This window comes from Calonectris borealis, chromosome 2 (assembly GCF_964195595.1).
Source record: "Calonectris borealis chromosome 2, bCalBor7.hap1.2, whole genome shotgun sequence".
In the NCBI taxonomy this organism is placed as follows: Eukaryota; Metazoa; Chordata; class Aves; order Procellariiformes; family Procellariidae; genus Calonectris; species Calonectris borealis.
In genome coordinates this window covers 53,880,257-53,905,108 of record NC_134313.1, presented here as the reverse complement: position 1 = coordinate 53,905,108, position 24,852 = coordinate 53,880,257, and the positions used below count along the sequence as shown (strand labels likewise).

General features: G+C 40.6%; 1 protein-coding gene across 4 annotated transcripts; it reads right to left on the bottom strand.

The window, feature by feature from the left end:
* Window positions 1-180: 180 nt before the first annotated feature.
* On the bottom strand, window positions 181-22,946 carry USP14 (ubiquitin specific peptidase 14). Of its 4 annotated transcripts, XM_075142020.1 has the most exons (17): window positions 22,691-22,946; window positions 19,952-20,097; window positions 19,281-19,313; window positions 17,312-17,416; window positions 15,498-15,601; window positions 13,337-13,395; window positions 11,319-11,449; window positions 10,927-11,013; window positions 10,062-10,141; window positions 8,411-8,525; window positions 6,996-7,061; window positions 6,580-6,672; window positions 5,493-5,621; window positions 4,329-4,389; window positions 3,105-3,212; window positions 2,797-2,974; window positions 181-2,054 (listed from the first exon to the last, which is right to left on the bottom strand). In XM_075142020.1, the coding sequence occupies exons 1-16, from the start codon at window positions 22,704-22,706 to the stop codon at window positions 2,823-2,825; spliced, it is 1,485 nt and encodes a 494-aa protein (XP_074998121.1). In that variant the 5' UTR covers window positions 22,707-22,946; the 3' UTR covers window positions 181-2,054; window positions 2,797-2,822. The 4 variants fall into 4 exon arrangements, 3 of the variants coding, with proteins under 3 accessions (XP_074998121.1, XP_074998120.1, XP_074998122.1); XM_075142019.1 differs by lacking the exon at window positions 181-2,054 and having other exon boundaries at window positions 2,153-2,974; XM_075142021.1 differs by lacking the exon at window positions 181-2,054 and having other exon boundaries at window positions 2,153-2,974; window positions 10,933-11,013.
* Between the last annotated feature and the right edge of the window lie 1,906 nt (window positions 22,947-24,852).

Sequence of the window (24,852 nt, the reverse complement as noted above, 5' to 3'; positions counted from 1 at the left end):
GCTCCTGTTGGACAGAGGGGTTGAGAGTCTCTGTAACTGCCTGCTGTCTCTGTGTGGTTTCTCAGAGCATGGGTAGGTGTGAAGGACTTCTAAGTCATCGTTTGGGGTGGCAGGGAGCTGTAGACCATCAAAACGTACCTGACTGCAAGTGATTCAACTCTGAGAAAATAGGGTTTCACTTTCAGTGAAGAACCGGTGTCCTCGGAGGGGTGCTGTGGTCAGTCTGCTCTCCTGCTGGAGAACTGGTTCTCTCTGTACATTGACAGTCAGTAATGGGGGGGGTCTGTGTTTGTTTTCATTAGTAATTATTAACGTTAGTTGCTATAGAAACAACCCTGAGTCATGATAAACAAGGTAATTTTTTTTTGCCCCAGTTCACTGTGAAGTGACAATTAGTTTCCTTTTAAGGATATGGCTGGCTGGCCTCCTGCTGCAGGTACAATTTGGTAGAGGGTACGAAATGGAACAATTTCAAGTGGTCAAGGGACTTGAGCATATTGTGAACTGAGGGGTGGGGGGGATGTCCAACAGCTCTTCTGAGGAGAGGGGGCATTGCTGCTCCTGGCAATGCAGCCTCCCATGGAGGAGCTGGAGCACTCAGAGTGTGGGATTAGCGTTTGCAATTTCTGCGTGAAACATGGGAAAGCGAGAACCCTGTTCTGCAGCTGCAGTAAAACGAACACGGCCCACCTGCCTGCCACCTCGATGCTGGGAAGGCTGGGGCTGAGGATGGCCACAAGGGAAGGTGACTGAAGGAGGCCGTGTCCACTGAGTGACGTTCTTGATGCTTCAGGCATGAACTACAATCTTGGTGCTTGTGTTCAGGCAAGAGACTTTGGCATGCAGCTGTCCCCGGCATTCAGCTTTGATTCCTTTCTCTGACCCGGCAGCAGCGCAGCCTTGTGCCATTTTGTGCATGGAGGAGAGCAGATTTTTTTGTGCATCATCTGATAAGTATGACTTCATCAAAATGTGACAGCACTGCTCTGGCCCTCAAACAGGCTTGAAACTAGACCCCCCTGGGGAGAGATCCTGACTGTGAGGATGCCTACCACTGATTCAAGCCCCCTGCCCTAGGGCAGAACTAAAGGGTGCGGATTGACAGACCTAGAAAGCCCTCCACTAGAAATGGAGGTGGCAGGCTTGTGGACGCGTGTAGTAACTGCTGCTTCTCCTACAGGGCTTTTGGGGTCCCAGCCATTTATTAAGCGTAACTTGTCCCAGTGAGACAACTTGTAGTACAATTGTCAGATGTGATAAATGCACACCTCTCAAAATTAGGAACAAGCAAGAGCAGCAGCAAAATGGGGCAGAACACTTTCTGTGAAGGAAAAATAATTAACCTTCTTTCATTATTTCATAGGTGTAGGGTCATGCAATTGTTCAGAGCAGAAGACTCCTTTCAACTGCCAACAGCAGCTTTAAAAGAGGAAACATTGATCATAGGACCACAACCGGGAGAATGTAGCTCCCTAAAGCAGCAACCAGGCACAGGTACCGTCTCTCTCTTCTCCCTAACGTGAGACAGAACAAGCCTCTAAAACCAGAGCAGCCTGTACTATTTCTGTGGGGTGCACAGGAACGGAGCCAGTACTGCACTGGGGCTTCCTTCATGGATGGAATTTGGCTTTAAGCATCATCCAACTTTTTTAAAAAACACCCTTAGGCCTTTGGCCTGCTCCCAGGGGAAGCTGTGCAGCGAAGGCGGCAGCGCGACAACCAGCAACGCAGGTTGTAAGGCAGACGAGCTACCTGGGAAGGCCACCGCTGCAGGCAGCGTTCCCAAGGGCGGGAGAAGAGGGGTCCCTTCTGAGCAAGCGAGGCACAGTTGAACTCACCACGCGGTCAACGTTAATGAAGATACAACTGAAGGCATTTCGTATGAACATGGACTAGTGTCAGTACAGCTCTCCCAGAAGGGACTGGGAGACATTAAAAATCAGATCCTCTACACAGAGGCCGAGTTCTGCTGATGGCTACTGCTTTTCTGGCTGTAGCCAACGCTGAAATGCTTTTTTACTGCAGCTTCCCACTAGCATACAGCTGCTCTACTCCTGTGGGGAAGGAACAGAAGCTACTGTAAGTAAGCAAAGCCCAGTTTTGCAGCCGCCATACTAGACTTATCTAAGTAACAGGACAGGAGATAAAGCCCTACAGCTTAAAAAAAAGTGGCTTTATTACATGACTGCTTTGAGACATTCACCAGCGGTGGCCCAAGAAGTGAAAACAAACACATACTAACTACACTACCGAGACATGAACTTTTTTTAATGGAGACACATTGTTGATCACAATTTATTCTGAAGTCATGAGATGCCAGCAACAGAACAGACTGAGTCAGCAGGTCAGGCTGGACAAATACTTGATTGTAGCCATGGCTGTTGGCTATGGGCAGCAGCACTGAGTTACGCAACAAGGCAACAGTTCTCTTCGCCTTCCTAACAAAACTGCCAGGTAAGGCAAAGGATGGACAGCTATTGAACTGTGGTATAAACCATGCAAGAGTAACAAATGTGAGAATAGGTGTGTAATAAATACTTGATGACATTAGAGAGGAGGAGGGGGGGATGGGACAGGCTTATTTAAAAAAAAAATTATCTTCTGCAAGACATTAAAGCTATTTTAAGTATTGTCACCACCACAGTGGGCAGTCCAGTCCAGCAGTGACTAATTGGTACATGGATCAGTTTTGAAACAATATCCCTCTTCACATGAAAAGGTTTGAACAGATTATTTATCCACTTGCTAAAGCTCTGGGGTTAAAGAAGTGATCAGTAATCAACATTTATTTCACACCTAGGCAGAATGACTAAAACTGAAGACTACTGTTCAGCTTCATCCTCAATTACTTCAATTCTGCGAGGCCCGTAGAGTAGAACATAAGCTATATGCCAGTCTCCACCCCCAGATAACCTCAAAATATCTTCAGGTGTAACAATGCTGACTTTGTCATCATCAAATTTAATCCATTCATCTGCAAGAAAAACAAGAGGATTATTTGTAATTTAGGTACACAAAATCTAAGTGTGCTTAACAGCCCCTTAAATGAAAGCAGCTGTGAAGGGTGGTTAACAGTCCTATAATTTTTTTTTTTTTTTTTTTACCTTGTTTCCTTTTAACCCAAGAAACATAATGCCCAGAGGAACTTGATCTGCCTTGATGTGTTAGCACTGCCTGCAGGTCGTAATAGCCACAATTATTAGAACCAATATCTGAAGGAAGAGAGACAAAAAAGGTTATGTGAGTCTTACATGAACAGTTTTAGTGTTTTTAACAGCATGCAGACCAAAGATGCATTAGCCATACTGCAGCCCTGTAGCTGTGAAAAACCCCATTCACAGCACAGTTCTAAGTCGTTGTGAACTAAAAGCAGCGGCTTTCAGCCCCTCAGGAAACTGGGAATGTTGTCCATTTGCATGACATACATATGTATCCTGGGTGTAATGCAAATGGAGTAAGCTTAGGGCATTAAAATGATGATGTATGGCCAGTAAACCTTCTGGACAGGTTCAGCCAATACTTCCTTCAAACACCAGCCGCTGTCTGCATTCAGGGTGAGCCATGAAACTGCAAGGACTGAGTTGCTGAGCACGGGCTGTACAGCGACGCTGTGAGAATACTCAGGTACAGTAAGTCAACCCACTCCGCAGTTGGTTCAATTACGCTATTCAATTTTTCAGTGGAAAACACTGGCTAATTCCAAATGTACCGAGAAGGGTGTCACAGTCCCCACCGTGTCTTAACTGCATTTCTCAGCACTCCAGAATATCCTGTTTTCACTGTGCTCTTGAGCTAGTCAAAGCCCCCCACCACTTCTCATGTAGTGCATCACGCAGAAACCTCAGGAAGCACTGAATGCTAACAGTCTGGATAAACAAGACCTCCAAAATAATTTCTGCACAGTGTCCTCAACATGAGGGGGAATGCTTAGGACACTGAAGCTCTAAGCCCCCCAAATTTAGGCAACACTAGCACCACCATAGAGTTTTAGAGGTCCAGTTTAAGTTTTTGTTTTGCTTTCAGCTTTCTACCACCCACCGGGGCAAGGAAGCGTACAAAACAACTGCACATTACATGCAAATATCTTTTGATGTACGTGTCTTCTATGTATCATCAACTTGACAGATGGATGACTATTATGTCTTCGACTATCTCAACAGCATTTTGACTTGTCTAATCTTTCCATTCCTTAAATTTTTGCCAGTTTCTGACGCTTAATTTTCAAAGGCATTAAAAATAAGCAGGGTTCTCAAAATATTCCTACCATCAGGTCCCCTTAAACATGAGTAAATGGAAAGTTACTTTAAGATTTACTTCCCTGTACTCACCATCAGGAAAAGAAAATGGTTCGTATTTAACTTCTTTCTGTGCACCATCACTTTTACTAGACTAAAGAACAGAATATGCTGAATTAATGTGGAATGGTTTTGAGAAAGCTTTAGCATAATCATATCAAATACCAACTCTTCATTCATTGGAAGATGTTTCTAAGCCTGAATGTTTTTTGTTCAACTTGTTTCAAGTTCCATTACAGTATTTCTAGCTGGACATCCAAAAGCCTAATCTAAACAAGACCACTTTTTAAAGCAAATATAGAATAAATAGAAAATGTATAAAATTTTAGCACATATTGCCTTGACAGTTTACCCACCAGATTTACAGGCTTGGAGCACGAAAACAATTCTGCAATTGAAGACTTTATTCCTTGTTAGGGACTTGCTAGCAGCAGAAGTGGCAACAAGAAAATACCAGAGACAGACACTAAGTGCCAATGCATTCTGTTTTAAAATAGCACTCTTTCCTTGCTCCTAACTATGTAAAAAGAGACGCAAGCCTTATTCAAATGTTTAAATTAAACTGCCAGGAGTTAGGCTAGGAGAAGACTAGCAAACTTTAAAAAAATTGGCTAAAACACTAAAGTTTTAGGTCATTTACTTTTTTTTCCTCATTAAAGAAAGGGAAGTCAGTTTCAGAATATGTAGACAGGGTAGGAGATGAAACCAAGTTTTCAGAGTACAGTCCTTTAGCTCACTAGTACATATATTCTAAATTTTATCACTCAGACACTCCCTTGTACAACCCTTTCAGTTGGTGAGCAGTAAATAGCTACCTATACTCCACCAAACAAGTGACCTGCCAGCAAGCAATAATGTTTGAAGAGAATCATTTTGTGTAATTCACAGAAAACCTTTAGGCATAACGCTGGTGAGCAGAAGCACTACATTTTAATACATTTTGAAATAAAAATGTAAGCAACATGTTTGTCTACAGCATTTAACATTTCTCATCAAGCAGGCATACCAAAGCAGATACTGTATTTTCATGAAAATACACAAAAAAGATCTAAAGCTCAATACCAAGGAGTCTGAGCGCCAAATAAGAAAAAAAATATATTTAAGGAAGTCAGGTTTTCTCTAGTCCTTATTAGTACCCCAATTTCAGATGTATGACTTAATTAATCAAAACATCCATGAAATTGCCAGGAGACTTACATTCTTTGGCTGTTGATTTACTTTTTTGTCTTCTAGATCTTTGAATTTTGATCGATAAGAAACCATTTTTTCTTGAAGGTCTGGCGTACACAGCTCATACACATCCAACATGAGAGGAAATTTAACATCCTAGGAAGTAAAAAGCATAAAGATTATTAGCATAATTTGGTACTCCACATTAAAGTCTTCTCCCATGGGAAGACAACACTAAGTCCAATCAAATGCAACTCTCATCACACTTATGACAACTTAATCTACTGAAATGTTGCTGACAATACTTACCTAAAGGGCTACAATACTTTCACGGAAGAATGTCTGATTCAGTATAAAAAGAACCATAATAAATTACTACATTCAGTAGAAATACTTAGATTCTTTATTACTAGCTGTCATACTTTTATACTATGGAAATACCTATGCAGGCCTAAGGGGAAAAAAAAAGCATGTAAAATGACTGTACACTTCCAAAAATGTCGGTTTGTGTTATCCATACAATCTTCTAAAATAGTTAACGTGTGCCTTCAATCTTTATTCCCTTCCTTCTCTTGTAAGGAACAGGCATCATCTATCACGATGCTTCCTGGGCAGCCCAGGAGGTCTATCAGCAAGGCCAACAGAAAGCAAAACTGGAACATTTAGCTGTTTGCAGCTGGTTCTTGCATTTGTCAATCAGAAAGCCAGATAAAATAACTAATACAGGAAGTGTTTGTTAGCATAAGCATTTCTCATCAACTTTAGAACACTGTCCAGTGACCGAAAGCATGGCCCTCTCCTTAATTAAACATTCTCCTCTGAACCACTGGTGAGAATAGACCAAAAAAAGTCCTAACAGTATTGGAGCAAATTCACTTCTGTCCCTTACCTCCTCCTCCAGTCTATTTTGGTAGCATAGCTTGCCACACATCATCACAACTAGGAACAAAGCTACTTTGTACTTAAGCAAAGAAACTGCACTGTTAATATTTTTAAATGCAATTTAAAAGCAATTTAGTAAATAGTCTTCAAGTATTGGTTGTCTACCTATAATAAAAACTAATTGAAAAGCATAAAGAGGAATTAAACTTCAATATGCAGAAAACTTACTCACCTTAAGAACTTTGGCATTCACAGATTCTTTCTCTTTGTAAAAAAATCTAACCATCTGAATAGTCAGGTACGCTGGCAAGCGACTTATTTTAGACTGAAAAAAAAATTTAGAAAAAGCTATTACTCTAGATATTCACAGATCTTTTATACCTTAAACACTGCGCATCCTAAATTACAGACTATTCTGGGAACATATTTGTACACAAACACATAGGAATATAACAAGGCCTCCTATTTTGTAGCTCCGTATAGTAGTGTACTCAAAGAAATAATTTTCAACTGGTCTTAAATTTCTTGGATATTCAGATGCTTTATAAACATAAATCACATGCTGTTGCAGCAATAACTTTGGTTTTGGGACAGAAAATTGACAACAGTTAAAAGAATCATAAAGAGAGCAACAAAAGTACCACTCACAGATTTGATATAGAGTGCATTTCTCTGCAGTGTTGGAGAGAGTTTGGTGATTTCCTCTTGAAGACGCTGTTTTAAAAAAAAAAAAAAAAGGGTAATAACACATACGTTCATCATAAAACACAGCTTAAAGAAAAGTACAGCATGGATAAACAAGCCATCAACTAAATCTTGTTCTGCCAATCTCTTCTGGTGCTATCAGCCATTACAACACACAGAATTTTGAAATTCCTTGGCAGAAAGACCATGCCCGTTCATTTGTTCAGCTCCAGGCTCATTCCTGAGCCCTGACAACACTAAGTTTCTCTCTGCAAAAAATTTTATTCTATAAGAGTAGAACTTGCAACTTAAGTATCTGGATTTGGTTACAAATGTGTCATGTCATGGTTGTAACACAACTAAAAAAAAATCTGAAGTTTCTTGTAACAGTAATATTTGCACGTTTCTCAACTCTCAGCCTAAAGCAGAGCTGTATGTAAGAAGCCAGATGGTGATACTCCCACTTCCAGGGACCTTTCCAAATTCAGGGAAAGACTGACCTGGTTGTTAATGTTGCGACTCTCTTGCTACAGGCAATCCAGCGTAAGAACTCTAGAAGGCCCTTTCTGGCCTGAAAGTGAGGTTTCTTTCTTTCATAATCTATATAATTTGTGAACATTAACTATTTTATCTTACTTTTCATTCTAAATTCTGTCAAAACAGAAAAAGCAGAAACAAAGATTATCTGAGAATCGTGCAACTTGGTCCAGTCCTGTACAAACCAGATCTCTGCTTCCATCCCTGCTCTTATAGAAATACTCTGCAAAAGCAGTTACTACAACAAGGTTTTTGTAGTAGCTCCTCTCCTTGCCCCTTCAGATTCTCCAAAAAACCCTGAAAATTTAGAAAAATATATATATAAAAAGCACAGACTACTTTAAAGTCCTACTTAAATAAACAGTTTAAAGATGATGTTGTGACATGGAAGATTTAACACCCCCTTCAAATCTGCAAAATTAAATTTAAGCTTGTTTCATCATTTGTTTTTTTCTTAGAACACAGCAACCAAAATGCCACCCTATTTTAAAACTGACTTTTGGACTTTTTGGGAACTGTTTGCAGCATGGTTCTTAAATCATGATACTGCTCACTCTGAAGTGAAAGTCAAACAAAGTTTCAAATTGTATTCGTAACCAAGTAACAAATTGGCTTGCACTTAACCTGCACAGGGAAGACCACCTCACGGTCAAGAAAACACTGTTGAAGTCTGCTTTACATTAACACACAATTCATTTTCACTTCCATCTTCCCATTCAACACCCCCAAAAAACCTTGGAACTTTGTAAGGCTTGGACAGCAGATGTCAATTCCAAGTCACAGATTAATAACACAGGTCATTTAGAATTTGAATTAAATAAAAAATATTTGTAATGGCTTACCAATTTTAGTCCTGTAAACAGATATTTCACTTCTTGATTGATAAAGCAGCTAAGCTGAAGCAGATTCTCCTTTCCTTTAGTTACTTCCTCTTCTTCAGCTTCGGTACATTTCATGCTTCACAAAATTAAGGAAAACCATCATGCACCAAGAGCTGAACTACTGCTCTAGTGAAAAGAACATGCTGAATAGCACAGTAACTTAAGAAAATCCTGTGCTTGTGCATCAATAGTACTTTTACTTCTTGTAGTATAAAAATGAAGATTTGAAACAGCCCTTCCTTTTAACCAACCTGTTCCTTTGTGTCTAATGACAAGTGGTAGCTGAAGCAGACAGCACACAAAAAAAGTAAAATAAGTTTTTAATCACCATTTAAGCCTGTGAGGCCTGCGTTGCTTTTTCTTCCCTCCCCACCCGTCCCAGGACACAGATCATACTAACTGGCTGCCAATACCAAGTCTTGAAGCTGTCATGCAACGTTATGCTCCGTTGTTGTTTACAGTTAATAAAGTTCTTCCATTCCTGCTGCTGGCCAGACCTCTTGTTTCTTTCAACACGCACAGCCTCCTTTCCCTGCCTTGTATCTCTCCTCTTCACTGAAATGAAGTCCATTTCTTAATTATTTTCTACACATTCTTCTAATGGTTCTGTCCAGCCTCTTCTTTCTCATACTTTTGCCACCAATCCTTTTCTCTCATCCACTTCCTTCTAACGAGAAACTTTTCTGACTACTCTGAATGCATCTATTCTAGAAATGCTGCTGTAATCACACTTTGGAGGCTTGCAACACGAGTTTTTTCTACAAAGTCTCTTCCTCCTGCCATTAGCCTATGCAGCCTTCCTCTTAGCTACTCATTCTGCTCCTCCCAATTATTTCAGGGATAACAAACATCACAGTACAGGGAGAGAGAGAGATGCATGACTCTTACCTTAAAAAAGGCCTTTACTCTTCACTACTACCAAGCTATGAGATACAGTACCTCATCTAAGCGGATGTTTCCTTATTTCAGACGAGCAAAACGCACAGTATAATTCTTTCTAAAAGTGGTGGCCAGTTCAACGACAGCCAGGATTTTGGGGTGGAGAAGTGGGAAAACAGTAATACTTGGCATAAGATGTGTGCCCCAGGTGGTCTTTTTGTTCTTGCTATAAAAAAGCTACTAGAAAGTTGTCAGCTGCCTTAGTTTCTTACTCATCTAACAGTGTGCATCTAATTTATTTCTTAAGAAATCAATCAAGCTATCTTTTGTCCATGTTTAGTATGCCAAGTATATCAGCCACACTCCCTTACAAGCCAACAAAAAGGCTATTTAGGAAGATAATTATTTTTATTTAGATAAAACATCTCAGCATCCTTGAAGTAGGTAACCGACAATCTTCTCTGGGAAGGAAACCTGGTACTTAAATTCAGTGGTTTTTTTCTGTAAATTTCCATTACTATTTTTTCTCCCCACATCATCCTCTCTCTGAAAGTATATCCAATCTTAACTTTAACTTCTGTGTACTCCTGCAATATATCATCCCCCCTCTTCCCCAAAACACACCTTTATTTTCTATACTATTCTAGACGATGCTTTTCATCCTCCCTGCACGCAACTGCTAAAGTGTGAAATTATTATCATTCTTTATGTCTTGCCTTAGTCTTTAGGATACGCTGTTTCAAATTCAATGCTGAAGAACTGATCAATTAAACTCTTCTTTTTAGAAGCAGCTGCTGTAGCTCCAGAATCTGTCTGTAAAACAAATTCTCTTATGATGTAACTTTAAATAGCATGTAAAGACAGTCTTCTTTACAGACAAAATAACCCCTTTTATTTAAATTCTGAAGCCTATTCCTTCACCTTTCTATAGGTGCATTTTATCCTAGTCAGTCAATCTCCTTACACCGTATAAAAGTTTCAAAACAAATGCATTTATAGCATGCTGTTGAAGCCTCCTCAAAGCATATCAGCAAGCAAGATTTCAGTCAAAAAGTCAATCCTCCCTGCCTCCCAACTTAAATCTGTCTTAAATTTTAGAGTAGTCTATCAGATTTTTGCCACTGCCAAGACTCTCCAGAAAAGAGTTTACAGAGAAAGAAGAGAGTCAGTCTGGTAAAGTCTTGGGAAACACTTTAAGTAATTTCTTATCAGGTTGATTAAGTTAGCTGTCTGTTTGAAAGAGCATTGTTGTGGCCAAGAATGCTGTAGCACAAGGATGGGTTTTCTTCAGAAAAAAAGTTCTTACGTGCTAAATTCACGGTTGTGAGGGCCAGCTGCTGCATACTCACAGTCACCACCACCCTGGTCCAACACATGCCTTACAAAGTGCAAAGGGAAAGTATTCCTATAGTACACTCCACAGCATATCTGACATGACAGAGGTAGCATTATGCTGATCAGACACATCAGAAAGCAGTTTCACTTACTGGACTACAGACACATGTTAAAGAACTCACAAAACAGATAATCCTTAGCCAAAAGTATGTGAATCCCAAGCACAATATTATAAATCCTAACTCTGGTTAGAGTAAGACTACAATTACCTCCATAACTGTATCACCTTCTATGCCTTCCAGCTTCTGCTGTAGTACCCTCATCATCTGCACCCAGCACTCATTGGCATCCTAGGAAGGGAACAGAACATTAAATCTGACTAGTAGTGTTACAATTTAGTAATATTAAACCCATTAATCTTTACACTATAAAACCAAACACAACGATTCCTTAACTAAGAATTTCTCCCTCTTCCACCATACATTTTCAGAGCTAGCACTTGATATTACATTCAACTTTTCTACATGATACAAAAGCAAAGACTTTAGTGGGATAAATTATTTTCACAGGAGAAAGTAAGTTTTAAAATATTCTTGTTCTCAACTCCCAACATACTGTAGAATATTCAAACAATAAGCTAATAATCGGTCTCTACCTGTTGAAGGTACTGGCCTTGATCGCCTTTCTCTGCAAACTGTGGGAAGGCCATATGTAAAAACTGCAGGAGAATGATAGGTGGAATACTGGAGGAAGTTTTATCCATGGAATCAAACAAGTCTCTAAGAGCTTGAAGAAAAAGTAAGTGAATGCTTTGAGAAGTGGAAAAACAATTCAAACATGGCAGGAAGTTTAAAAAGAATACTAAAACAGCAGCAACTGATCATTTAACAGTGTCCGATTTGACCTTTCCAAAGCAGGACCAAATTTTCCAGGTAGCGTAACAGGTGCACCTAAGATCTCATTTGTGAACATGACTTTGCAAGTGTAATGATGACAATTCTGAGAGTTTGGCACATAGTGCCTTGTCTTTCCTGGCTGCTAACAGAAAAAAAAAAATTTTTGAGTAGTTAAGATTTCATTTGAAACACATCTGAGGAACAATGTTTTCACAAGAGGACTACACCTAGAGAAACCAGAAGGCATTCACAGTCTATCCTCTAGAGCAGCTTAAGTTTCACCAACTACTGGGAAAAAACTTTCATTTTTCCCAACTAAAATATCTAGAAAATACTCATGCTTAATTTAACACCCAGGAAAACAAGTATGTGTATGCATACGTGCAGATAGTTCATAACTATGTGCAATTCAATGAATGCTACTGATTGCATGACAATACACATGGCTTTCTTTTTTGCTCCAGGCACACTACTACGTATGTCTTATCTACCCAGGTTACAGCATTTTAAATCCACTTCAGAGACACCTGTTAATTCTCACAACAACCCTGTGAGGTAGGCAACAGTTTGCATGGTCACTAATTTACAAGTGGAGAGACTAATGAGTGATACTCTTGAATAAGTGAATATAGGCAAGACTACAAGGAACCAAGGTCAGTTGCTTCCTTTCTTTAAGAAATATCTTCACTGACATTGATAAGAGGGACAACCGATATGACACAGCAATTAAAAAAAATGCCATAAGTGTCATGCAGGAGTTCTTGACCAGCTCAGCACCAAAGAATTAACTACGAATTACTTAAACTATTAAGACTCCTAAAAAGCAGAGCTGTCACCTTAAAAAGAAAACAAGGGACACAAAGTAAAGGCAGTGAAAAGGGGAGGGGCAGGCATGGTTGTATAGAGTAACCATTGAACTTACCACCCCAAAATTCGATCAGCAGGCATACCCACAAACTGGACCTTTCCTTCCTTATATTGTTTTGTTTTTCCTTAAATGGACTGGTAGAAATCCCAGTGTCCTGGCCCAGCATCTTAGTGGGGCAATGAAATAGAGTAAAAAAAGAAAAAGTGGACAAGTAGTACCCTTGTTCAAGTGTAAGGGGTCTAACTAGAATTCTAGTTAGAACTTGGAGATACGGGGCCATCGTGAGCTCCCACATTGTGAGCACCCAGATCACCACAACAGAGAGTAACTTTCCTTTTGAAGACACTACTTTCTATTTCAATTATGAAATCTGGATCTTTAGGGTAAAGGCTAAGACCACTGATAAAGCATCAGCTACCACCTTAACAACAATGCTCAGCCAATAAATTATATTAAAAAACATCAATGAAATACATATTCTAGGAGTATGGCGTTAGCCTACCATTAAGTGAAACAAAGAACTGTTCACTAAAATATTTCTACACAAAATGATCAAATCAACAGATGGATGGAGTCTGCTTTAGGAAGTTCCAATTACTTTTATGCCTACATGCAAAACAGTAAGAGATACGAATGATTTCTATCTAAGCCTAGATCACACTTGAATATATTTTTCCTAGCGTGCAGCTAGGTAATATGCAGAGATGTATGCTTTGCAGCCACGGTCAGAATAACCTTTAAAGATATTAATGACAGAGCAAAATGAATCCTCCAGTGCTAGCAGATCTGAAATTCCTAAGGCATATGCGCTAAACAAAAATACGCAGAGCTCTAACTGCAATTTTCATCTGCAGTTAGCAGGAAATCACACACTAGCCTAAAACCCTGTGTTCTACTCTGAACACCAACCTGCAGTAATGTATTGAGCAGAGGCCATTTCTCCTGAAGCTCTTAAGGCACCACCATACCTAAAAGAGAAGAAAAATAATTTGTATGCAATGAAACACAATCAAGAAGAACAGTCAGGTTTTTAAATCATAAAGCAGGCAGCAGCTAGATTTATTGAAATGTATCAAAAGAACTCAATCACCAAACCAGAAGTAACTGAAGATAAGATTTACTCACTCTCACCTCCAAGTCTCAGCTATTTTGCAAGCACTGCATGGAAGCAAAGAAAAACTGGCATCCTTGAGACAATAAATAAATGCAGACTGAGAAGTCTGGATACATCACTGCTGCTTCCCTAATCCATCTGCCTTAAAGACTCAATCTATTTTTAAAGAAACTGAGAAAAAGTCTGAATAGAAGCTACCTCATTTCTGAAACATTTGCCACAGCTTCTTCAGAGACATGGAAAAAAACACCTTCAAGGATACATGGCAGATAAAATGCACAGAGATGGAGGGCAGGCTTCCTTCCTCCTCAGTAGAAGCCAAACAGTGAGAGGCAAGACATTTTTCTTGAGGAGGTATTTCCTACACTGAAAAAGTACAGGAGTCCACCACTATTACTGGAACTTACCACTCTTCTTTGAATGATTTCTTAATTTACCACCTGCATGAGGAACAGATGGCCTCCTCAAAGCATATAAGCCTTCAAGGAAAAGGAGGGTCTCATGCATTCTTTAATCTCAGACTGAACTTGAAAAATTCTGTCCATTGCTAGATGATGAGCAGGAAACTTTTGCCCATTATGCTACAAAACAGGGAGTACCCTTGCAGAGATCAATGGAGCAGCTGGTGAGAAATGAAGCCGTAATAGTAAGCTTTCCCATTTGAGTCCTTTCACCCCTCTCCCACTGCCATATACCCTTCCATGCTGTCATCAAGCAGGGAAGGCCAAATAAAGGCTAAGTCTCTGGGGGAAAACAGAGTGGCTGCCTGTGAATCTGACTTCCCACAGACAATAAGGCCACATCTTGTATTGCAGCCTGCCAGTTTTATAGGGTACATTTTGACATTTGGTATGTTAAATTTGTTAAATACTCTAATTCAGTGCAATAACTCAGAGGCCTTTACATGCAAATAAACAGACTTTTCTAACACTGAAAAACAAGAAAAAGCTTTAAAACAGAGTTTCTGTACTTCACAAATAGTTCTCAGATAACTAAGGTTCACCTGCTACCAGAATGAAGAAAAAATTGTAAGTACTTAAATAACTAGTGTTTACAGTAATCTAGAATATCCAGCTGGGTACCAAGGTATCAAGAAAGCAGTGTATTTTAAAGGAATTAAGTTAACCCTAAGATGGCAATGCTCTACCTAACTCCCAGTTTTTAAGTACTGATGGGTTTCTCATTGTAATTCATCTGGAGGACAAATTCAGGCTCACATTGCCATGTATTTTTTTTTCCTTCAATCATCATAATTTTCAAGTTTCTCGTAGATTCCTCACAAAAAAAAATTAACCATTTCCACATTTAAGTCAGGAATAACAACAAAAAAAAATCAGAAAAGTTATTCTACATTCAGAACAAATGAAACAAATTCCATAAGCGCATGTCTTCTGTTCCCTACACATCGACGTGACAGTAACTCCAGCTTTTTCCAGTTTGCCACCACAGTAACACCCATGGTCCTATCTCAGAGCTTCCTGCTGTACCTCCAAATACCAAATGTCGGCAACATCAGAATTTCACAGCTGAAAACACATTATGTAATAAAGCCATTGAAAAAAAATATTCCTCAAAGGAACAGGACTCCCGTATGATTCTTTTATACAGAACAAGACCATAAAAACTAACACCAGAAAACAGGGTTAGGAGTTCAGTAGCTTGTTTAAACATTTTAAACAAGTCTTGATAGGAACTATTTTTCAGTCAGGCAAAACACATTCTCTCCACTAAAAGCCAGTTCCAACAAATACATAGTCTTAAGTTCTTTAAAAAGTACAGACTAACACAGCCATAGGACAAGCTTTAATCGATCATCATGTTAATCTTGAATAGATTAAAAGAATAACAGATTGTTATGATAATCCATACCAGCATTAAGACGACTGTTCCACAAAACATCTATTTCATAAGCTAGAGAAAACATTTTAGCCACGGTATTTTTGTACTGCATCCTACCTTTTAAGGGCCTCTTTCACTTCTGGCACTGAGCGGATACACTGAACCGTAGCATTCATGTAGCAAGTGTTGCCAAGGTTTGTCAATCCACATGGTAATTCCATCTACCAAAAAATTTACAAGGGTGCTTGAAGGACTGAGAGAGATGTGCAACCATTTTTGTATAAATGCTATAATGTAACATCAACTTCCAAGAAAAGGAATGATCAGAGATGCGTAAAACCTGGAATATTCCATCAAACTTTATGAAGTTTTCCAGATCCATTTTCTGATTATATTAATCATGTCACCATTCGGTGCTTTCAGAGGACATTCAGGAATGCTTTGGGTTTTTTTCTGTGCATGTTTAGTTTAATGAGCATATTCTTCAAGCAGGCAGTCATTCAGAAAGTTCAATTATAATCTCATTCAAGTTTTGACCTTAAAATTCTATTTCCATGAAATTTCCACATGAATACACTTGTACGAAACACTGATGTTTTAATTAAAATCAGTATTCAGTAAAACTCTGAATGTGATTAAGTTCATAGTTAGAAACAAAAGCATTATTTAAACTCCTCTCCAGAAGTCTGCAACAGATCATTAATTTGATCCTTTCAGACAACTTGTGAATTTCTAAAGTTTTGACAAATGTGAAGGCCAACTAATAATTAAAGTAACCAGTTTCAGAAACAACTATAAATCACAATATAATAGCATTTTTCTTTTTTTTTTTTTTTAATCCTGCATATTTGAGTAGTTGTCAGGGAAAAGCACGTAGTTTAATGAAACTGAAATAGTACTGCATACCAATACCACTTAATTATTTTAGGAAGAGAGAATTCATTTAGTTGTGTATTCCACTTCTAATGAGTACATGCAGTACAGACAATTGAATTTTGATGTATAACAAAATTTGAACCAGAGAAAGGCAATGTGACCAACTTTTTCAAAATGTTATCTGACACTGAACCATCTCCTTGTTTGCCTCTCAGTTATGTCAAAATCTGCGTATAGGGTTAGTCTTAAAAATACATAAATATCCTTCATCTGCCGGTGCCGTGGAAAGCATTAAATAGTGAAGTACAAAACCAGTCCTAAACTACAGATCCGTTTTCATACAGACATGCATAGAAGAATTCCCATTCTGCATGCGCAGTTGACAACAGTCATGCAACTGTTCCAAGTATGAGGAAGAACTCCTAGTTCAAATTGACTGATGAGAAAATTAAGCCTTTTAAATTGTAAAAAAGGAAACAACTGAAACAGAAGCTACTTCATTAAAAAAAATAGATTAATTATGCTCTTCCAGACTTTACTCCCATAAAGGAAAACATATAATCTATTCCACTAATGTCAAACCTATTTTCATTTTTCAGAAAAAAAAAATTACCTAATATTACTAACAAGGACAAACAAAATCCCAAACACACCCCACCCCAAACAAACCCTAGCTTCCCTTCACAGATATGAAGGAGGGAGGAAACAATTTTGCACATCTAAGAGTCCTTATTCAGGCAAAGTTCAGGACACTAATATAGCAAGGTCAATACAACTTTGTCTTTAAAAACATCAGCAATGCTATTTTTAAAAAACTTACTAGGCTGCCTGCTTAAAGAAAAAACAGCACTAGTTATATGACTTTTAAATTAAATTCCAGACTTCTCATCACTGCTATGAGTTGGGTCATCAATGTAAATTTGCATTTCTTTGAGAAGCTATAAATGCTAAACAGACATTACAGTTTCAAAACCCACTTTCAAGCAACCGCTACTATTTAAAACCTTGCCATTATTCAAAGGTTTACATGAAAGGAAAGTTTGAAATATGCTTACAGCTGAAGCCAACTGCTCCTCTGTCATGTCTTCTACGAAGACGGGTCGAGCAATTGGCTCTTCGGGAAGCGCATCTGCGGAACCCATCATTAATAAGGTCATCCCCTTGAAACACAGTAAAAATAGTAATAAATATTCAAGGGCAGTTATTTCCACTTTAAAAAAAAAAATCATTAAGTTCTTGACATATTTCAGCTACTTCCCCGAAGATAAACACAATCTTTCTCTTAGTTTACAAAACTGGTATTGCAATGCTGTTTCTTAAGGGTATACCTTAACCTTCTCGTTATCTAGAAAGTACTTATTGAGAACAATTCCACAGCATTATCCATGCTAGACATTTCCACTGAGCCTGGTGAGCTTGCCAGCAGCTGACAATGCAAGATTCCGATCAGGACTAAATTTAATATTCATGGAATATCCCAATGTGAAGTGTTCAGAAAAGCTCCCTTCCTGATGGACCACTAGGGATCAAGCATATTCAACGCTTCAGTGCAAGTATTGCTCTTTCCCATAAATCTTAGAAAACCCCTTGGAACCAAGGATAACTGAGCAGCTAACTTCTGATTTGAAAGAAGCTGCAATGTTTGAGGTTCTCGATCGACAATGTCTCAAGTTCTCAAATTCAGAACTCTCTAAACAACAACAAAAAAATCCCTCATCTTTAGCCTAGAATCTGGGGAAACGCTTCAGACATATGTGGGTAACAATGAGGACCACAGCTCTGAGTTTCAAATTTTTTTTTTTTTTCACCTGAAATGCAAGTGGGAAAGGGAAGTGACATCCTTTGGTCTGGCAAGTTCTGAGGATATTAAATTAATCAACAAGTGAAAAATAGCCAAAATGACCCCATCAGTTTAGGCACGAGAACTAACATTCAAGGGGAAAAAAAGAAATGCAATCAAGTTACCATGCTTGGAAAAGGAGTTTTTCAGCATTCAGCAGGAGTACATCTACAGAATAAGATCTGTCAAAGGGGGGGAAAATGGCTATCTGGAGCCTTGAAAAATACAATGCTAAGGAAAAGGATAGACAACAGAATGGAAAGAAACTGCTGTGACAGTATAAATGAATCCCTAGAACTTGTATATAACATTATTAAAATTAATAAAGGCAGCTTTTAGCATAACAGTATGCAGAAAAGGACAAGAATATTATGTATTGGGTTTTTTGCTGAATGACTGTGCTACAATAGCTGCAGCTACAGGCTGCTAATAGATGCTTGTGAACTAATTACAAGGGTAAGAGTAATGCTACCTAATTCAATCTGCTTAGTGAAGAACTGGAGTAAAACCTGTACCAAACAGATATTACAAGATACCTACAGAAATGAAAATGACCAAAAAAACCCAAACAAAAATCTTTGGGATTCCCTGTTACAATATTATATAGGTAAGAAACACAAATACATTCACTTTTTGTTTTCTTTTTGAACTAGTCAAAGGTATGAATAACCACTATTAATGGCTTTGTTTTTAAACAGCAGCTATTTAGTACAGGAGAACAAATTTCAGCCGGCTGATAAAAAAGGAAATAGGCAGACCTGTAATTTCAGCATTTGTAATGCAATGACTTTCCATGCTGGGGAAGTACAAGCACAACGGACTGCAGACAGCGCCCAAGTTCACAAGCTCTCTCTAAATGACATCACTAATTATCATGGTCACAGACATACAACACAGAAGGACCACTGGTCTGACCCAGAACATTTCTTGGAAGAAATAAATACAGATATGCTCCCAAGTACTTCAGGTAGATGGTGTAATTTCCCTACTGATGCCAGAAAAGGTTTTTTACAAATCAATGGCGAGGACTTTGTAAGAATGCCTAGGAATGACAACTGTAAAATTATTTTTCATCAAGGTCTGATTTTTAAGAAAGAACTACCCATTCAAACAGAAGCAGCAAGAACTTTAAATGCCAAAACAAAAATCAAACTAGTAAAATTTACTTATTCTTCAGAACTTACATTCTTTATTTTTAGGTTCCCCCAGTCATCATCCTGTATTTGAAATTAAATAAAAGACAAGTTAATTATCCTACAGCAAAAGACAAGCAAGTATTTTCATTAATATTAATCACATATTTCTAAATATACAATTGTGTTTCATCCAAGATTCCACAATATTAACTATTTACACATCATCAAGTCTTGTCTGACTAAAAAAAGCAGCCAAGTCATCTTTTTGGTAAGATGTTGTTCATCTGTTGTTCAACACTGCTTAGATGTAAACAACTTTTTGTAGGAAAGTTGTCTATATCACATTACACCAGTAAGTCTCCAGCAAAGAAGTGACAGAGAAACTTCTCTTAAACAAGCTAAAAGCAAAAAGTTGCATTCAGATTCTGAACATTAAAAAGGAACAGAAAAAAAAACCCACCAAGTAGAGTAGTGTTTGGTATAAAAGAGTGAAGAAGTGTTTTAAAACAGCAGTGTACCTCCCAACCATTTAGCAACAAACTTTTGCCAGTATTTTCTAGTAGTAGGCAATGAATCATACAGAATTGTTTCTGAAAAGCGTAGTCAGTTTAATACATACAATGAAAGATTTTCTGGAGGAACACTCGGAAATATGGTCATTGCTCATTATGTTATAATGTAATAAAGTTAGAAATAATATAAAAAAACATGATTTCTACCTTCAGAGTTCCTCCTTTAACCATAACCTTCTGTCTAGCTGGCTGAACTCCAGTCAGTGCAAACAACTGGGCTTTGAAGACCATTGGAGGTTCGTCAGTGTTAAGCTCCACGCCATCGAATTTCTCTTTTCCCCATTTCACGTTAACTGCAAACAAAATGTTTTGAAACTAGATTATTTCCTAATATACAAGAATGTAATTACCAAGATTAACCCAGTATTTCAAATTCCAGACTTTATACCACCTCAAAACAATACAATCTCAGTTTTTAACTCTAAAACTTGTTAATAATCAAGCTAAGGGATACCTTTTCTACAAGGTGCCTCAGCCATCAGAACATACTATTTCCAACAAGTCTAAAAATATCCTACAAAACAAGCATAAGCAACATATATATTGACAAACTTTGCAAGCAATAAATGTGTATAACAGCATCAGAAATTCTTTGGGCAAGTCTTCACAAAAGCAGCTCGAAAGCAACTCTCCCAATCTCTTGGCACTGTTCATTGCAAACAAATTTCTGAAGGAAGTTCAGACATGCGATTCCAGTTCAGTTTTCCATAGCATTTCCGTTCTCCTTCAATGGCAAACAATGCCATGTTCTTTAAAAGCAAAGCTACTGTTTGATAGCCGTAGTTTTGGCTACAGGCATCGCTCATGTGGAGCTATGTGAGGACGTAAGCATGCATCAAGATAAGCCCCATAAAATAGCACACCTTCTGCTTCCTTTCAGTGGAAGGTAACCTCACAGCGCCATTTACACCACCATCACTGCTACCCTCTTCAGTTTTGACAGTGTTCACACAAACAACGTCCCTGCATGCAAATACAGACAATAGCCTAGCACAGGTTGCAGCTCCAGAAGCCCTGACCCCAGTAAAGGTGCGGGACTGGAATTAAATGAAGTGAGATCTGGTCACGCAAAGCATAGCTCTCAACGCTGGAAATGGGATCACCAGCAGGAACATTAGGCAGAACGACACAAAAGCATGTTAAATTTACTTTGGTAAAGCTAGTACCAACCAAGAGCAGACAAGAATGCCTGGAATAAACAGGGTGTTTCTAAAGAATGGTTACACATCTTTCATTGCTTCCAATCACTATCACAGGTACGCAAGGCCACTTTAGCAAGCTGCAGTTTTGCTGAAAATCTGCAAAATATAGCACACAGTTATATCCTATGTGCACAGTAAGTGGTTGAAATACCATGCTTTAAGAAAGCCATATCCGTCCTTCTACCTGTGCTTCGGTTTTACATAAAGATACTACAGCAACTCTAGGTTGTCGTGACTTAAAAAAACCTTCCAAGAAGGTTAAGATTTCAGATGTATGCAGTGCTTGTGATGGGTAATAAGGAAAAATAACTTAGTCTAAATTAGCCTACAAAGCAACTCAAATGACTGGCTTTTCAGTATTTCTAGCAGAAAGTACCTTCTGATTTGCCCAACCTTCTGATTTTTTTTAAAACACTTCATTAGTTTGGATAGTTAAGACCTACCAAGCACAAGTCTTTTCCCATTTTCTGGGAAGACAACCCACTCAGTCACTGAACAAATGAACTGCACACAGTCGTTTAATTTTTGCATTTTTGAACATCCACCGTTAAATATGCAGAAGAGTTAGCAATTATTAATCTGTAGTGTCACCGTTTTTGACAACTCAGCACTCAAGAGAAGGAAACAGAAGAGCATGAGTGTCTTTTCTTCAAAGATCGCAATCGAAATTTCCACCAAAAGTTTCCAAATTAAAGGAGAAAATTGTTAACTTGAAAACAATGGAAACTAAGAAAAAAGAACATATTTGCCCCACTGAACAGAAAACACAGCTTATACAGATGTGCTAGAGTTCTAGAAAAGACCTGTTATACTGACATCAGGATCCCAGTTTGGCAACCACAATTAAAATAGCAAAGAAACAGTGACACAACTTTGTACTGAGGCCTTCTACAATCTGTTCCTCATGTACTAAAAAGTCCCAAGAGGCCAGACCTGTGAAACATAAACAAGCCACTAACTGGTCCTAGAAGCATCACTGGAGGTTTTGCTCTTGCAGTCTTCATGAGAAACCTTCCTTCACGGCAAGGAGGGCAAGAGGGATGCAATGCAATTCAAGAAAATTTTGACTCTCTGGTTTTGACTAGGAAATAATGGATTTAAAAGATCAGAGGCAGATGCACCTAAACAAATTTGGAGGCGCGGATGCAGAATTATGGCTTGCTTGACAGACGGCAGCACTCACCTTAGTACAAAACAAAACAAAACAAAAACAAGAAAGGGCAATACCGAGGCACGATCGCACGCGATACACGTACGATACCCGTGCGCACGACCGAGCCTTGCCGAAAGGGTCCTCCCGGCCATCCACAGCGCTCGCCCCTCTCCCCAGCCGGGCCAGACCAACACTTCCTCCTCAGGCGGCCAGGCCGCCTCCCGGGCCGGGCCGGGCCGCACGTCCCGGGGAGCTCCCGCCGTCGTCCTCGGCGGCGCGGCGGACACGTGCCGAGCGCCGGCGGCAGGACGGCGGGGCCGCCGGAGGAGCCCCCCGCTGCCCCTCGGGAGGCGCCGCCCGCCTTCCCCCCGCGCGGCGGCGGCGGGAAGGGCCTGGCTGGGGGCGGCGGGGCCGCCGAGGAGGGCTCGTCGCTGAGGCAACGGCACCCGCCGCCGCCGCAGGCGCTGCCCCCCGTCCCACGCTGCGGAGGGCCGCGGGCCGGGCCGGGCGCGGGCGGCGGGGCCGGCTCACCTGAAAAGAGCGGCATGGCGGAGGGGGCGGGCGGCGCACCGTGTCCTGGGAAGGCGCGGTGGCGGCGGGGAAGTGAAAGGGCGGCAGCGAAGTGAAAGGGCGGCGGGGAGCGGCGTTAGCGGGGAGGGAGCGGGGAGGGAGCGGGCAGGCGATGGCGGCGGTGGCGGCTCCGGCGCGTCCCTCCCTCCCTCGGGGTCTCATTCAAACCGGCCCCTCAGGATGACGCTGCAAGCGGGGCCCGCTCTCCGGAAGCGGGGCGGGCTGCGCGCGCAGCGCCGGAAGGGTGGGGCGGGGCGGGGTCAGCCGCGCGCCCGGAGGGCGGTGAGGTGTGGGGGGCGCTCTCGCGCGGCGCGGCCGGTAGCGGCCTCCCGGCGGAGCAACGGCCGCAGCGGCTGGCACTGGTGCAGGGCAGGGCGCCCGGGGAGGGAGAAGAGAAACTGGTCTGGCCGTGGGCTGTCCACGGGCAGCGGTCGTTTCTCGGGAGAGACCGGCGCACGAGGAAGCGTGACTGAGTACCGGACTTCCCTCTAACGCGGGGACGTATAACCGACCTGAAATTAGCGGCTGGCTAGGTGCCAGGTGGGATTAAACGTGCTGTGTGCAAACCGGAGGCAGAGCCACCGCGTACGGTGTGCGGGCTGGAGCCTGGAAAGAGCCCGGTCCCCGGAAGGGGCTGAAACCGCTGTTGGTGCGGCGGGCAGGGAGTATCGGTGTAGCCAGCGAAGTGCCAAAGAGCCGAGGTGGGTTTGTAGGCGTGCTGGTGGTTTGCCCAAAAGCTGTGATTGCACGAAGGTGGGGGGAAGAAAAAAGAAAAGGCTGTTGTGGATGAAATAACGTTTGGGTTATAGGAAAACGTGGAGAGAAAAGAGAGAAAGAGAAAATCCCCTTTATTAAGGGGAGAGGGGATGACTAATCTACCAGCAATTATTTTAAGACTTGGTAATAGAGGACAGATAAGGAGCGCTGAAGGTTGGGTGTGATGGCAATGGCCAGGAGCCTTCAGGACAAAACAACAGTTTTAAAGATACTAAAAACAGTAGACATGGAGACACGAGTCTCAACTGCTTCTACAAAAGCTCTTGGTCTCAACTGCTTTCTCCAAAAGCAGTGCTTAAACATATAAAAAGGAAGAGAATGCCAGAAAGAAACATCCCTTCTTCAGACCCCTCTAGCTGCTGCCTCTAGAAACCCAGCACTGCTACCTTCGCCAGCTCCTCTGGCAGCCGCAGCTGTAAGAGCTTCTGCCACAGGTTCTGCCACCATTTGGTTGTCTGCAAGGATCTTTCCTTGATAAACACGCTGCTCGCCAAACGTGATTTTCAATTCCAAACAGTCAGAGAAGGATATACAAAATGGCCATAAAAATAATCCAGGGCTTGAAAGTAAGCCTTAAGATGGAAGGCTTAGAAATTTCAGTCTTTTCAGTTTGTCATGGAGAAGAAGAACAAAAGTTGATTTTGTTGTCCAGTGTAGGCTCCCAGACGTGAAAAGGAAGTTTGGGGGAACAAGGATTACATTTCACAGAGAAGCTCCAATGAGTGGTATGTTGAAATTAAGCTGGAGCTTAAATTCAGATGGAGTTTCCAATTACTAAGGCGATTTAAGCATTGTTAAAGTTTACCAGCAGGGGTGATGAATCTTCTGTTACTTTGACTTGCTTAAAGGAGCTTTCTAGAAAAGCTGTAATCCAGTCCTAGGGTGAGATCCTGCAGACTCCCAGCCGTCTGCCTGTGAGTTTAAGTGTGGGATATCTCCAGTCGAGCCATTTGTTCTTAATACCAACAATGACCTATATAGAGGCCATTTATTCGTGACTCCTAAATGAAAATCGAATGCTCCACAGTCTGAAGCTGCACTGAATACATCCTCGCCTTTAGAGTAACCCTTGGAGGATCAGGTCTCGGGCAATCGCAGGCCGTTTGTTTCCAGGATTTTGCAAAGGCACTAGAGGGTGCTGTGCTGAAAGAGAAGAACCGGGGTTTGGATCTGCAGGAAAACTCTTCTCCACTTCCGCAAGGTGAAGAACCGCTACCTCTCTCTTCTCTCCTCTGAGATTGCGTAGGCCTCTTCCTGCCTTAACGGCTTCGTGCCTTTTTCCTTAAGGAGGGGATCAATAGATGCTAGTTTCTTTGAATCTTACACAAACCGATGTAAGGAGTACC

Excerpts from the sequence above, each read along its gene's own strand:
- USP14 (XM_075142020.1), bottom strand. Across the intron at positions 11,014-11,318 it reads AAGGCCAGTACCTTCAACAG|GATGCCAATGAGTGCTGGGT; the intron begins GTAGAGACCGAT and ends TTCCCTTCCTAG. Across the intron at positions 3,213-4,328 it reads ACCATTTTCTTTTCCTGATG|ATATTGGTTCTAATAATTGT; the intron begins GTGAGTACAGGG and ends CTCTTCCTTCAG.